The sequence below is a fragment of the Tachyglossus aculeatus genome, chromosome 2 (genome assembly GCF_015852505.1).
Source record: "Tachyglossus aculeatus isolate mTacAcu1 chromosome 2, mTacAcu1.pri, whole genome shotgun sequence".
Classification (NCBI taxonomy): Eukaryota; Metazoa; Chordata; class Mammalia; order Monotremata; family Tachyglossidae; genus Tachyglossus; species Tachyglossus aculeatus.
Genome location: NC_052067.1, coordinates 89,999,266 through 90,015,220, shown reverse-complemented (window position 1 = coordinate 90,015,220; position 15,955 = coordinate 89,999,266). Strand labels below are relative to the sequence as shown.

The 15,955-nt window shown below is 44.5% G+C and overlaps 1 protein-coding gene and 1 non-coding gene across 2 annotated transcripts in view; both read left to right on the top strand.

Moving 5' to 3' along the window:
* The first annotated feature begins 4,529 nt into the window (after positions 1 to 4,529).
* Positions 4,530 to 15,955, top strand: part of C2H6orf58 (chromosome 2 C6orf58 homolog) — a 30,553-nt gene continuing 19,127 nt past the window's right edge. Inside the window, exons 1-4 of the mRNA XM_038762511.1 lie at positions 4,530 to 4,554; positions 5,141 to 5,383; positions 8,055 to 8,141; positions 14,484 to 14,668. Coding sequence (XP_038618439.1) covers positions 4,530 to 4,554; positions 5,141 to 5,383; positions 8,055 to 8,141; positions 14,484 to 14,668 — 540 coding nt within the window. The remainder of the gene's footprint in view (positions 4,555 to 5,140; positions 5,384 to 8,054; positions 8,142 to 14,483; positions 14,669 to 15,955) is intronic.
* Positions 8,328 to 8,465, top strand: LOC119925015. The gene has a single exon (XR_005449687.1). It is a non-coding gene; the product is annotated as a small nucleolar RNA SNORA7 (small nucleolar RNA).

Sequence of the window (15,955 nt, the reverse complement as noted above, 5' to 3'; positions counted from 1 at the left end):
ATAGTAAGCACTTAATAAATGCCATCATTATTATTGTTATTATTACTTAAGAAATACCATTAAAAAACCGGGCAATTTCTCTAGGCTCCATGTCCTAGGGGGCCCTGCCTTTCTGGTTCGTGGGATTCCAAGAGGCTTTTTACCCATGGGACAGTGAGGGTGGGGTGGGAATGGTCACATCACTAACTAGCACCCCAGCTCACAGGCCCCCCTCATCCCACCAAATAATAGTAATAGTAATATTTGTTAAGTGCTTGCTATGTGCCAAGCACTGCACTAAGTGCTGGGGTAGGCAAAAGATAATCAGATCAGAAACAGTCCCTATTCCATATGGGACTCACAGTCTATGCAAGAGGGAGAACAGATATTCATTCGTTCATTCAATCATGGATATTGAGCGTTTACTGTGTGCAGAGCACTGTACTAAGCTTTTGAGAGATTACAACATAACAATAAACAGACATATTCACTGCCCACAATGAGCTTACAGCCTTCTGACTGTGGGGAGGGTCTGCAGCTGGTCCAACCAGCGGGAGGGGCTGCCCTCACCAGGAGCCTCATTCATTCATTCAATCGTATTTATTGAGCGCTTACTCTGTACAGAGCCCTGTACTAAGCGCTTGGGAAGTTCAAGTCGGCAACATATAGAGATGGTCCCTACCCACCAACAGGCTCACAGTCTAGAAGGGGCAGACAGACAACAAAACAAAACATGTAGACAGGTGTCAAAACTGCCATTCATTGATTCATTCATTGTATGTACTTATTGAACACTTACTGAGGCAGAGCACTGTACTAAGCTCTTGGAAGAGTACAGTACTACAATAAACAGACATATTCTCTGCCCTCCTAAGAGCTTGCAGTCTAGAGGAGGGGAAGCTTATAGTCTAGAGCCCAGAGTGGGGGATATTTCTGTCACTCCCACTATCTAGACTGTAAGCTCATTTTGAGTAGGGAATATATCTGTTTATTATTGTATTGTATTCTCCCAAATGCTTATTACAGTGCTCCGCACACAGTAAGCGCTCAATAAATGATTGAATGAATGAATGAACTCAAGCCACAGAACTTTGCCATTGCCATCACTGCTACCACCATGCTCAGTCAATCATTTAGTCGAATTTATCAAGTTCTTACTGAGTGCAGAGCACTGTGCCAAGTGCTTGGGAGACTGAGCTCCTTATCTTCCCTCCCAAACCCTGTCCTCTCCCTGACTTTCTCATCACTGTAGACACACTCCCATCCTCCCCGTCTCACAAGCCCACAACATTGGTGTCATCCTCGTCTCTGCTCCCTCATTCACCCCACACATCCAATCCATCACCAAAACCTGCCGGTCTCACCTCCGCAACATCACCAAGAGCCGCCGTTTCCTCTCCATCCAAACCGCTACCTTGCTGGTTCAGTGACTCATCCTATCCCGTCTGGATTACTGCATCAGCCTCCTTTCTCATCTCCCATCTTTCTGTCTCACCCCACTTCAGTCTATACTTCACTCTGCTGCCCAGATTATCTTTGTACAGAAATGCTCTGGGCATGTCACTCCCTTCCTCAAAAATCTCCAGTGGTTGCCTGTCAACCTACGAATCAAGCAAGAACTCCTCACTCTCAGTTTCAAGGCTGTCCATCACCTCACCCCCTCCTACCTCACCTCCCTTCTCTCCTTCTACAGCCCAGCCCACACTTTACGCTCCTCTTTCGCTAACCTCCTCACTGTGCCTCGTTCTCGCCTGTCCCGCTGTCGACCCCTGGCCCACATCCTACCTCTGATCTGGAATGCCCTCCCTCCACACATCCGCCAAACTAGCTCTCTTCCTCCCTTCAAAGCCCTACTGAAAGCTCACCTCCTCCACGAGCCCTTCCCAGACTGAGCACCCCCACTTTCCCCTCCTCCTCCCCATCCTCCCTCCCTTTGCCCTTCCCCCTTCCTTTCCCCATAACACTTGTGTATATTTGTACGTATTTATTACTCCATTTTATTAATGGTGTGTTTACAGCTATAATTCTATTTATTCTGTTGGTATTGACACCTGTCCACTTGTTTTGGGGTTTTTTTGTCTGTCTCCCCATTCTAAATTGTGAGGCCCTTGTTGGGTAGGGACCGTCTCTATATGTTGCCGATTTGTACTTCTGAAGAGCTTAGTACAGTGCTCTGCACACAGTAAACGCTCAATAAATACGATTGAATGAATGAATGAATACACTATAACAGACACATTCCCTGCCCACAACGAGCTTACAGCCTAGAGCTTCCAGCCCAGCACCCCAGCCCCAGCCCCCCCTGACTCCACATACCATAAGCTCCCGATGCCCAATTGATCCACGGCTCATGGTTCCTTGGTGGGGGCGGGGGTGGAAATGGGGAGGGTTGGTGGGAGTTAGGAGATGCCTGCACTGTGGAGGGGGTGGGAGGGCTGAGAGGGGGCTGGCAAAAAAGGGTCACAATAAGGTTACTGGAAGTCCAACTCTGTTTCTTCCTCCACCCCGCCCTGTCTCCCCTGAGGAACAGTTATCGAACCCCATCATAAACATGTTTTCAGCATGTTCGTGCGCATGTGTGTATGTGTTTGTGTATGCCTTTGCTTATGTGTGTCCCACAGTACTTACGTCCATATCCGTCCATATCTGTAATTTATTATTTAGATTAATGTCTATCTCCCCCTGTACTGTAAGCTCATTTTGAGCAGTGATATTGTTTACCAACTCTATGTTGTACTCTCCTAAGCACTTAGTACAGTGCTCTGCAAATAGTAAGGGCTCAATAAATGCAAATTATTAATTTATTGATTGATTGTGGGAGAAGGTCTAAATGAATGCCTACATGAATATTTGTTGGTGTGTGTATGTGTATTTCCTGAGTGCTAATTTGCCTCTTCGGTTATGTATATGTATGTCTTTCATCCCTGACTCTGTCTTTCTCTTTTTGTTGTCTAACCGACTCTTAGTTCGAATAGTAAAACTCTCCCACTTGGTGCTGGGAAAGGGCATGTATTTCCCCAGGACAAATCATGTCTGTACAAGACAACTGATTTATTTTTCTTGCTACTGGCATCTTGTGGCCACAAGACACAAATTCCTGAAATGATGATTCAGAAAAAAACGCCTTCCTTTTAGAAGGCAAAGGCAGAGAAAGATAGACCAGGAATTGTACCTTCAGGCTGCAGTGCTTGAAAAGTTGGGGGTGGAAATCCTGTGCGTTTAAACATTAAAGAGTTAAAGATATCCAGTAATGGAGGACTCCTTGCCCATCTTTTATTGCCTGCTCTAATGGGTGATCATCCTGGGACTTTCTTCCTCAGGCCCAACCAAAATCTCTCCTATTTCAAATTAAACTAGTTTCCTCTTGTTTTGCTTTCTGTATTCAATGGACACGTCAGCATCCTCTTCTGAAAGACTTTTCATTGATTTGGAAGACAGATACTGACACCAGTTGGCCTTCTCTTCACTAGGCAAAATGACACCAACTTGTCATCACCATCATCATCATCACCACAAGTATTTATTAAGCCACTACTGTCCTAAAGTAGGACCTGGACTCCAATCCCAGCTCTTCCGCATGTTTGCTGTGACCTAGTTATGGGGCAGATATATGTCTATTTGTTGTTATATTATACTCTATCAAGTGCTTAGTACAGTGCTTCTCACACACTAAGTGCTCAATAAATACAGTTGAATGAATGCTGTGTGACCGCAGTGTGACTTAGTGGGAAGAGCCCGGGCTTGGGGGTCAGAGGTTGTGGGTTCTAATCCCAGCTTCACCACTTGTCAGCTGTGTGACCTAGGGCAAGCCACTTAACTTCTCTGTGCCTCAGTTACCTCATCTGTAAAATGGGGATGAAGACTGTGAGCCCCACGTGGGACCAACTGACTATCTTGTATCTACCCCAGTGCTTAGAACAGTGCTTGGCACACAGTAAACGCTTAACAAATACCAACATTATTATTCTCTGGGCCTCAGTTACCTCATCGGTAAAATGGGGATTAAGAGTGTTAACCTGATGTGGGACAGGGACTGCGTCCAACCTGATTTGCTTGCACATAACATCACGATTGGCATTACTATATTTGTCACCTGGGACATATACAGAGAGTTCAGACCAAGGAATAGCTTATTCACCCTAGAAAATGACATTTCACTTGCCCTCAGAGAAATGTCTGCCCTCCAAAAGCACCTTAGCAAGTGTTAGTAAGGTGCCTTGACTGGTATATAGGCCTCACATAAATGAAGATAACCAAAATTGTTTTCCATGTTGAGTGAGAATATTTATTAAGCACCTAATATGTGCCAACAGAGCCCTGAGAATGCTGCATGTTTTCTTTCTTTGCCTGCGTTTCAATGAATGAATGAGTGAATTACTAAAAGAATCAACAATCTGAAATAACAATTAGCTAAAAAGCATTTCATTGAAAGTGGAGACAGAATCCTCACCTCTCCAGGGAGATAATCCTTAGTTCCAAACTACCACAGTCATTTCAGAATACCTGAAGTTGTAATAGCAGGGGATGGGGCTTCCAGAGTGTAGTGGTCTATGCTGTCAGAGGTGGTGGGTCCGGGTACCGGGTGGGTCCTTTGGACCCCCCAAGCTCCTAATGTCCAGGGGGCTCTGAGTCACATGGATACTGGCCCCTGCCCCTGCAGGGTATAGGACTTCCAGAATGTAGTGCTCCACAAAGCCAAGGGTGACTGGACTGGGTATATATTGCCATGTGCTATTTCACCCTCATTGACTATAAGGTATTATGTGTCTCAAATCTCCAAATTCTCTAAGTCCTCTGGGGGAGAAATAACTTTCTAGAGAGGTTTTTTTCCATGAGAAAGTAGATAAGGAATAATTTGTTTGCTTAAGAATCCACGTTTTGCAACAGATGTTTCTTTTCTGAGAAGAAAGCACCTGGAAATACTGAAATCTCAGATGACCAGAGGTCAAGGACACCATGCCACAGGGAGTTAATTCCTGAATTTTTAAATGAGTTTTAGGTCTGGTGCCCCACCTGATGGGATTACCCAATTGGCCAATGACAACTCCCTTCTCCTCCATTTCACAATAAATACCTTGTGAGGATTATTAAGCCTCCGATAGGAGAGGCACCATGCTTCCACCATATGCCCTGCTCTTCTTGTGTGCTGGATTCTTTTCAGCTTCCATGGCAGAAAGCCCTGCTCTGTATCCCCCATTATGGGACGTTAGCCCCGGTCGGTTCCAGGACTACCTTTTTGAGGCAGAAAGATTCGTCATCAACCCCTGGAACTATTTGGAGAGAATGGGAATGTACAAGACCTTACTAAGCCAGTCTGCTAGGTACCTTGCTGATCTGGGTCCAAATAATGAGGAAAATATGCTCTGGGGGCTGCCTCTCCAGCACGGCTGGCAGTTCCATACAGGTAGGAGTAATGATAATAATTATCATAATAATAATAATGATAACATTTGTTACTTGCTTACTATGTATTAAGCACTGTTTTAAGTGCTGGGGTAGATACAAGTTAATCAGATTGGATACAGTCCCAGTCCCACATGGGGCTCACAGTCTTAGTCCCCATTTTACAGATCAGGCGACTGAGGCACAGAGAAGTGAAGTGACTTGTCCAAGGTCTCACAACGGACAAATGGTGAAGCTGGGATTAGAACCCAGGTCCTTCTGACTCCCAAGCCTGTGTTCTATTCATGTTGGACCACAGGGAAGCGGCTTTGTCTATTTCAGTCATTCTTTAGCTCCATCTTTCCGTCTCCCCATCTCCTCCTCTCTCCTTACCCTCCAACTCAATTGCATTGACCCACCAGCAAAGAATGGGGATTAAGACTGTGAGCCCCACGTGGGACAACGTGATCACCTTGTATCCTCCCCAGCGCTTAGAACGGTGCTTTGCACATAGTAATCGCTTAATAAATACCAACATTATTATTATTAGAAAAGTCCCCCATTCTATAAGCTCGTTGTGGGCAGGGATCATGTCTGCCAACTCTGTTGTACTCTCCCGAGTGCTTAGTACAGTGTTCTGAATATAGTAAGTGCTCAGTGAATAACATTGATGATGATGAGGAAGCCTGTGTAGTTTGGGGCAGGGATTGTGTCTACCATCTCTGTTATACTGTACTCTTCCAAGCGCATGGCATAGTGGATAGAGCACGGGCCTGGGTGTCAGAAGGTCTTGGTTTCTAATTCTGACTCCACCTCTTGTCTGCTGGGTGACCATGGACAAGTCACTTCACTTCTCTGGATCTCAGTTCATCGGTAAAATGGGGATTAATAATAATAATAATAGTATTTGTTAAGGGCTTACTATGTGCTGAGCACTGTTCTAAGCGCTGGGGTAGATACAAGGTTAACAGGTTGTCACACTTGGGGCTCACAGTCTTAATCCCCATTTTACAGATGAGGGAACTGAGGCCCAGAGAAATGAAGGGACTTGCCCAAAGTCACACAGCTGACAAGTGGCGGAGCTGGGATTCGAACCCATGACCTATGACTCCCAAGCCCTTGCTCTTCCCTCTAAGCCATGTGAGCCCCATATGGGGCAGGGACTATATCCAACCCCATTACCTTGTATCTACCGCAGCCCTTAGAACAGTGCCTGGTACACAGCAAGCACTTAACAAATATCGTTATTATAATTATTATTATTACAGTGCTCTGCACACAGTAATTGCTTAATAAATATCATTGATTGATTGCTTGAGCAATGGTGCCACAGCTGCATTTTCCTGGCTTCTGAAGGAACAGATGTTTTCCAGTCCATGCACTTTATCTGCCTCTGCTCTTATTTACCAAAAGCAGTTTATCTGTCTGTTGGCATTCTTTCTATCTCCCCAAGGTTGGTCTATCAGCCTTAGGAAGGTCTTTCAAACAAAGACTAACCTGGTTAACTAAGGGTGGGCTATTTTTCTAAGGCTGGGCTCTCTGTGGAAGGCCTGCTGACCTAATGAAGGATATGCTAAAACTGTCTCAGTATGACCTCTCTGTCAATGGGCCTGATGAAGGCTCTATGGGTCTCTGGGTCTATGGCGGTGGGAGATATCAGAAATGGAGGGTTCATGGACACTCTTAGCTCCAACCTCATCTTCCTTTTCTAGTACTTCCAGAGCTGTATTTACCTTAAGTAGAGATTGTGGCATATGGAGAGGTAGGGGGAGGAAAAAGAGGGAGAGGAAGGAGGAGGATGGGAAGAGAGAGGGAAAGGAGGAGTAACAGGAGAAGGAGTTGGTGTCCTAAAGGGGGCATTTGCTCCTTTTGTTCATTGTTAATACAACCCTGCCCCTGGCAATTTATGTTTTTTAAGGTACTTGTTCAGCACTTACTTTGTGTCAAGTGCTGGTGTCGGCACAAGATAATCAGGTTGCACAGAGTCCCTGTCCCATATGGGGCTCACAGTCTATGTTAGGAGGAAGTAGGGTAACCTTCTCACTCAAAACTCTATCTTGTCTATCTTGCTGCTGACCCTTTGCTCACATCCTGACTCTGGCCTGGAACCCCTTCCCTATTTAAATCCAACAGGCAATTACTCTTCCCCCTTTCAAAGCCTTACTGAATGCACATCTCCTCCAAGAGGACTTCCCTGGCTGACCCCTCCTTTCCTCTTCTCCCACTCCCATCTGTTTCATCCTGACTTGCTCCCTTTATTCATCCACCCTCCCAGCTTCACATTTATATACATATCTGTAATTTATATATTTATATTAATCTCTGTCTCCCACTCTAGACTATAAACTCGTTGTAGGCAGGCAATGTTCTAAGTGCTGGGGTAGATACAAGTTAATCAATTTGGACACAGTTCCTGTCCCACGTGGGGCTCATAGTCTTAATCCCCATTTTACAGATGAGGTAACTGAGGGACAGAGAAGTGAAGTGACCGGCCCAAGGTCACACAGCAGACAAGTGACAGAGCTGGGATTAGAACCCAGGTCCTTCTGACTCCCAGCCCCATGCTCTATCCACTAAACCACACTACTTATGTCTCCTGCTGGAGAGGGGAGAATCACATTTACTGGGCTCGATGCTGCTTTGGACTGCGTCCACACAAGCGAGACTTATTCTTTGTGTCTGCTCAATTCCAGGGAGATTGGCTGACCCGACCAACGTCACTACCTGTGGCTATGAAGCTGGTGATCCCCTCTGCATATCCGAAGAAAGCTGGTGGGCCTGTAAGTACACTTTCACAAGTAAAATCCAAATCCACCAATTTAAGAGGATTTGTCCTCACTGGAATAAGGTGACCAGATATCCTGGCTGAGGGGGACAAACCCAAATCGTTGGGGTCTGCCCCACCTAGTAGTAATTATCAATAATCATTAATAATTAATAATAATAAAAATTGTGGTACTTGTTAAGCCCTCTCAGGGTCACACCTGGAGAATTTCCAGTACTCTACCAGTCTTGGCTATAGGAGGGAGAGTCAAGCAGAGGCCTGCTCATTCCCTTCCTAGCTTAGCCAGTGGCTAGTGAGTGAAAGGCAATCTGCTACAAGTCAAAACTCACCCATGCTGGGCAGTAGCGGCATGGGAGAGAGTCGAGGGCGGAGACTCAAATTGACTGCGCGAAAGGAGGCAATGGTAAACCACTTTTGGATTTTTACCGAGAAAACTCTATGGATCCACTACCAGAACGACTGCAGATGGAGATGGAGCATTCCAGGGGAGACACGTTCATGGAGTTATTAGGGTCAGGGACGACTCGACAGCATATGACATTTGTTAAGCACTTACTAAGTGCCAGTTGCTGTATTGAGCGCTGGGTAAATAGGGTTGGGTACAGTCCCTGTCCCACGAGGTGCTCAAAGTTGCAATCCCCATTTTACAGATGAGGTAAGTGAGGCACAGAGAAGTAAAGTGATTTGCCCAAGGTCTCATAACAGACATGTGACGGAGCCGGGATTAGCACTCCGTAACCTTCTGCCTCCGAGGCCCATGCTCTATCCATTACGCCATGCTGCATCTCATTTTTCACCCCCCACTCCAGGTTATTCAGGGTCTGTTGCTATCTTTATTTCCTTTCTCTCTCCCCTCCTCCAGTAACCGTTGGCCCCTACTGACCTCAGGTTTTGGGTAACTTTCCTGTTGAGTGCTCATGGGAAATATTGGACCATGTCAAGACATAACTCAGTTAACTCAGAGAAGCAGTGTGGCCTAGTGGATAAAGCATGGGCCTGGAAGCCAGAGGACCTGGGTTCTAATCCTTGCTCTACCACTTGTCTGCTGTGTGATCTTGGGCAAGTCACTTAACTTCTCTGTGCCTCAGTATCCTCCATGGCAAAATGGGGATTCAATACCTGCTCTCCCTTCTTAGGTGTGAGCCCCAGTGGCACAGGGATTGTAACCAGCTCAATTAACTGTATCTACCCCAGATCTTAGAACAGTGCTTGACATAATAAGGACTTAACAAATACATAAAATAAAATTAAAAAGCCACTGCCTTAGCTCTCTGGTCCTTTCCTCAGCCCGCTGTTACATTGTGCAACCGTGGGTTTGCTCTATCCAGGATAATAAAACCTCAGGCCTTACCTCCTCTGTCATTTAACTTTTTTCTCCATCTTCTGTCTTCTACGAGCCTTCACTGCCTGGGCTTTGGTGCTCCTGAGAAGATTTGAATAACTGAAGCCAAGAGCCAACAATTCTGGAAGGCTTCCTCGGGGGGAGTAGATCTTCAGCAAGAGTTCTGAAGAAGGGGAGAGAAGAAGGGGGAAGAAGGGAGAGGAGAATCAATAGGTCAGAGGTGGGAGCAGAGTCAATGTGCACACAAGGGGACAACAAGAAGCTTCACTCGGCTGGAGAGGAGGGCTCAGTGTGGGAGACAGTGAGAAATGAGACTATATATAGAAGTGGGTGAGGAAACAGAGCATTCATTCATTCTATTGTATTTATTGAGCGATTACTGTGTGCCGAGCACTGTACTAAGCGCTTGGGAAGGACAGTTCAGCAACAAAGAGACCCTCCCTGCCCACAACGGGCTCACAGTCAAGAAGGGGGGAGACAGACAGCAAAACATGTCACAGGCATCATTCATTCATTCTATCATATTTATTGAGCGCTTACTATGTTCAGAGCACTGTACTAAGAGCTCGGGAAGGACAATTCCCATGTGGGGCTCATGGTCTTAATCCCCATTTTATTAACAATAATAATAATGATGATGGTATTTGTGAAGCACTTACTACATGCCGGGCACTGTTCTAAGCGCTGCGAGGGATACAAGGTCATCAGGTTGTCCCACGTGGGGCTCACCGTCTTAATCCCCATTTTTTTAACAATAATAATAATGACGATGGTATCTGTGAAGTGCTTACTACGTGCTGGACAATGTTCTGAGCTCTGCGCTAAGTGCTTGTATAGATACAAGGTCATCAGGTTGTCCCACTTGGGGCTCACGGTCTCCATCCCCATTTTATTATTAATAATAATAATGATGATGATGGCATTTATTAAGTGCTTACTACATGCCAAGCACTGTTCTAAGTGCTGAGGGGGATATAAGGTCGGCAGGTTGTCCCACGTGGAGCTCACGGTCTTCACCCCCATTTTATTAATAATAATAACAATGATGGTATTTGTTAAGCGCTTACTATGTGCCGGGCTCTGTTCTAAGTGCTGGGGGAGATACAAGGTAATCAGGTTGTCCCACGAGGGGCTCTCGGTCTTAATCCCCATTTTATTAACAATAACAATAATGATATTTGTTAAGCACTATGTGCCAGGCACTGTTCTAAGCGTTGGGGGAGATACTAGGAAGTCAGGTTGTCCCAAGGGGGGCTCACGGTCTTAATCCCCATTTCATTAATAATAATAATAATAATGATGTTGATGGTATTTGTGAAGTGCTTACTATGTGCCAAGCACTGTTCTAAGCGCTGGGGGAGATCCAAAGTAGTCCGGGGACGTGGAGTTCACAGTTTAAATCCCCATTTTAATAACAATAATGGTAACTGTTAAGCGCTTATTACATGCTAGGCTACATTACATTCTAAGCGCTGGGGGAGATACAAGATCATCAGGTTGTCCCACATCAGGCTCATAGTCTTCATCCCCATTTTATTATTATTATTAATAATTATTATTATATATAATTAATATATATAATATATAATAATAATTATTATATATAAATATATAATTATATATTTAATATATATTAAATCTACATATTATGATATATAATCTATATAATTATGATAGAGCAGTAATGGAAGAACCTGAATGTCCATGATTTAGGTTTCATTTTCTGAGCCCTCTCCCCTGAATTCAATTCCTTTGCATCCTTTTCCCTCCATTGGTCTCTTACTGCTGACTCCTCCTCTGCTACCCACATTCTAACTCTGGGAGTTCCTCGAGGCTTAGCTCTAAGGTTCTTTTGATTCTCCATTTACACCCACTCCTTTGGAGAGCTCAACTACTCCCATGGCTTCAACTACCATCTCTCTGCAGATAGCTCTCAAATCTGGAGAGAGCACAGGCTTGGGAGTCAGAGGTCATGGGTTCTAATCTCAGCTCTGCCACTAGTCAGCTGTGTGACTTTGGGAAAATCACTTAACTTCTCTGGGCCTCAGTTACCTCATCTGTAAAATGACTGTGAGCCCCATGTGGAACAACTGATTACCTTGTATTCCCCTCTCCCCCAGAACTTTGAACAGTGCTTGGCACATCGTAAGCGCTTAACTCTTTTAGACTGTGAGCCCACTGTTGGGTAGGGACTGTCTCTATATGTTGCCAACTTGTACTTCCCAAGCGCTTAGTACAGTGCTCTGCACACAGTAAGCGCTCAATAAATACGATTGATGATGATGATGATGGTCCTTTCCCCAGCCCCCTATTACATTGTGCAACCTTGGCTTTGCTCTGTCCAGGATAATAAAACCTCAGGCCTTACCTCCTCTGTCATTTAACTTTTTTCTCCATCTTCTACAAGCCATTATTATTATTATTAAATCTGTCTCTTCAGCTTTCCTCTCCTTGTCTGTAGTCTTGCATTTCCATTTACCTTCAGGACATCACTAGTCAGTTGACCCACTGACGACTTAACCTCAACAGCTCTAAAATGGAACTCTTCATCTTCTCTTCCAAACCCTCTCCTCCCTTTGATTTTCCCATCACTACTGACACCACCACAATCCTCCCTTTCTCTCAAGCCCACAACCTTGGCATTATTCTTGACTCATTTCTTTCCCTCAACTCACATATGCATACAGTCACCAAATTGTGTCAGTTCTATCTTCACAACATTTCCAGAATCCACCCCTTCATCTCCATCCAAACTGTTACCATGACAGTCAAATCACTTGTCATATTCCAAATCAATTACTTGTATTAGTCCCCTTTCTTACCACCCTGCTTCCAGCCTCTCATCTCTCCTGTCCATACTTCATTTTGCTGTCTGGATCATTTTTTCTAAAACATTGTTCTGTTCACAACTCCATATTCCTCAGAAATCTGCAGGTGGCTGCTCATCCATCTTGTATTAAACAGAACCTCTTCACTATCAGCTCTATGTCACAAAATCAGCTCTCTTCCTCCTAACTATCCTAACTTCTCTACCACTAAAACCCAGCCCCATGCTTTTCTCCCCTAGTACCAACCTACACATTATTTCACAATCTCGTCTTTATTTCCGTTGTCCATTTGCTCCGTTTCCTTACTGTCTGTAACTCTTTCCCGGTTCATATCCAACTGACTGCCACTCTACACATGTTCAAAGCCTTATTAAAATCATATCTTCTCCAGGAAGTCTTCCCTAACTAATCTCTCATCTCCCCATTCCCACTCCCTTCTGTATTTCCTATGGATTTAGGTCCATAACACCTAAGATCTTGAGATATTGAGAAGCAGCATGGCCTAGTGGCAAGAGCACAGGCTTGGGAGTCAGAGGTCATGGGTTCTAATCCCACCTCCATCTCTTGTCTGCTGTGACCTGGGCAAATCACTTAACTTCTCTGTGCCTCAGTTGCCTCATCTGTAATGGGGACTGAGACCATGAGTGCCACGTGGAACAATCTGATTACACTGTATTTACCCCAGCACTTAGAACAGTGCTTGGCACATAGTAAGTGCTTAACAAACACCATCATTATTATTATTGTTGTACTCTCTCACATGCTTAGTTCAATGCTCTGCCCAGTGCTCAATAAATACCAGAGAAGCAGCATGGCTCAGTGGAAAGAGCATGGGCTTTGGAGTCAGAGGTCATGTTTCAAATCCCGCCTCCACTAATTGTGAGCTGTGTGACTTTGGGCAAGTCACTTAACTTCTCTGTGCCTCAGTTCCCTCATCTGTAAAATGGGGATGTAGACTGTGAGTCTCATGTGGGACAACCTGATCACCTTTTATCCTCCTGAGCGCTTAGAACAGTGCTTTGCACATAGTAAGCGCTTAACAAATGCTATTATTTATTATTACCACTGATTGACTTAATTTTTGATTGGCAAGTGGCACTTAGGAAGCCCACAGGATTCTGAGAATGTTTTCCTCTATTTGGGGGTTGGGGAGAAGCTGAAGGCAGGAAAACTGGCAAAGAGGCTTGGCAGCATTTCAGGCATAGAATGGCCACACCAGGTCAGGTGAAGGGGGCAGGGGGTGAACAAGGGGTCGATGGTTAGAGAGGTGAAAAGGAAGTATAGTGATTACCTTACACCTACCTAAAGCTACATCCTCCCAATGCAAGACTTCCATGAACTGTGGGTCAACCACCAATCAGCCTCTTCTGTCAATCGATTTATTCATTGAGTGCTTACTGTGCACAGAGCACTATACTAAGCGCTTAGGAGAGTACAATAGAACAGAGTTGGTAGACATGTTCCCTGCCCACATGGAGCTTACAGTCCAGAGGGTGAATTAATCAACGAATCAATCCATTTCAGGCCTAAGTCTCCCGCATATTCTGGGATGTGGAAACAGAGAGGAAGGACTAAAGAGTAATTTCAACAGACGAGCCAGTAGGACTTTGGGACTGATAGAAAAGGACAAGGAGAGAAGATGAAGATTACTTTCAGGGAGGTGCCCCAGGAGGCAGGGCACTTTCAAAAAATAAGAAACAGAAGATCATTCTTACATCCACCAATGTGAGCAAACATTCATTCTGTGGATTATCCTCAACCTGAGCTTTTCATCCTTCTTCTTCTTCCTCACCTGTTTCTGGGCAGTATCCTATCTGCTTAGCACAGATAACATGGTGAAATTCAAATACATCTATTTTGCTTTCTATGCATGAAGGCTTGATTCTTTGTTTGATAGGAAGGCTTAAGCTCAGCTAAAACGAGGTTTGGGATTTAATGTGTTTCAATTTTCCATGCTTTTCCTGGCCTCTAGTACTATATATAATTAGGATTATGATTGATAATCCAATTTTGGTTGTTTTAGGCTATCTTTTTAGTCAAAGTTTAGCCAAAAGCCCATTCCAATGTGGACCACTTTACGTAGGGTATGATGTATTTTCCCTGTTCCTTGTATCATTTGTAATGACCATCAAGCATATTTTTTGTCACTCTGATCTAATTCCTACAGGCATGAATTATCATCTTTGTACATTTCCTGTCCTTGCTGCCGTGGATGCCGGAATAATGGGAGTTTCATCAAATCAAGTGCAACTATTGCCACCACAGAATGACCAGGAGAATTTCTGTTATAATGTGTCTGACTGTGAGTCAGCCTTCCCAGAAGTTATGAATAAATGGAAAGTGTTTTATAAGGTAATTCACCAAAGTGGCCATTTTGTTTTTCATGGGTAGGTCTGGGTGGACGTAAGAAAGAATCAGAAGCCTAAGCGGAATGAGGTGGGATCTCTGCTGTCTGGGGGGCTGAAACCTGGCAGAATATGGGGGAGACTTAGGCCTGAAATGGGTTGATTCATTGATTAATTGACCCTCTGGACTGTAAGGTCCATGTGGGCAGGGAACATGTCTACCAAATCTGTTCTATTGTACTCTCCTAAGCGCTTAGTGTAGTGTTCCATGCACAGTAAGCACTCAATGAATAAGTCGATTGATTGACAGAAGAGGCTGACTGGTGGTTGACCCACAGTTCATGGAAGTCTTGCATTGGGAGGATGCAGCTTTGGGTAGGTGTAAGGTAATCACTATACTCCCTTCTCACCTTTCTAACCATCGACCCCTTGTTCACCCCCTGCCCCCTTCACATCTGGCACACCACCATTCTCCCCATCTTCAAGCAGAGAAGCAGCATGGCCTAGTGTAGAGTGCAAGGGCCTGGGAGTAAAAGGACCTTGGTTTTAATCTCAGCTCTGCCGCTTGTTTGCTGTGTAACCTTAAACAAGTCACTGAACTTCTCTGTGCCTTACTGTTCCCTCACTGGCAAAATGGGGATTAGATATCGATTCTCCTTCCTACTTAGACTGTAAGCCCCATATGGGACCTGATTATCTTGTACACATCTCAGTGCTTAATACAGTACTTGGCACATAGAAAGCATTTAGTGAATACCACAATTATTATTTAAACCACTTCTAAAATCACATTTCCTACAGGAGGTCTTCCCTGATTAATTCACTATCACCCCAGCCTATTCCTCTTATACCTCCACTCCAGCTGTTCTGAAACCATCTAAGCACTTGCATACTCATATCCTCATCCTCATAGCACTCATGTAGATTTCTATCTGTTATTTATTTTAATGTCCATCTCCCCCTTTTGTCTGTAGGCACCCACTCTTTGTTTTGTGCTCTTTCAAGTGTTTACTCTTCATGTAGTAAACACTAAATAAATACTCGCGATTGATCGATGCTAACTCTATTGTACACTCCTAAGCACTTAGCACTTTGCATAGAGTAAGCACTCAAAAGATGTTACTGATTAGACTGATTAGACTCCGAGATGTCTGCTCAGTGCAACATGGGCCTTTTTCAGAAATAACTATAAACCAAGTCTCCCTGTTATGGGGCTTGACAAGGGCTGGGACATTTCTAGGAAAAATCATTGGATCTAATTATTTTCCACACACTGTTGAACTGGACAAAGCTG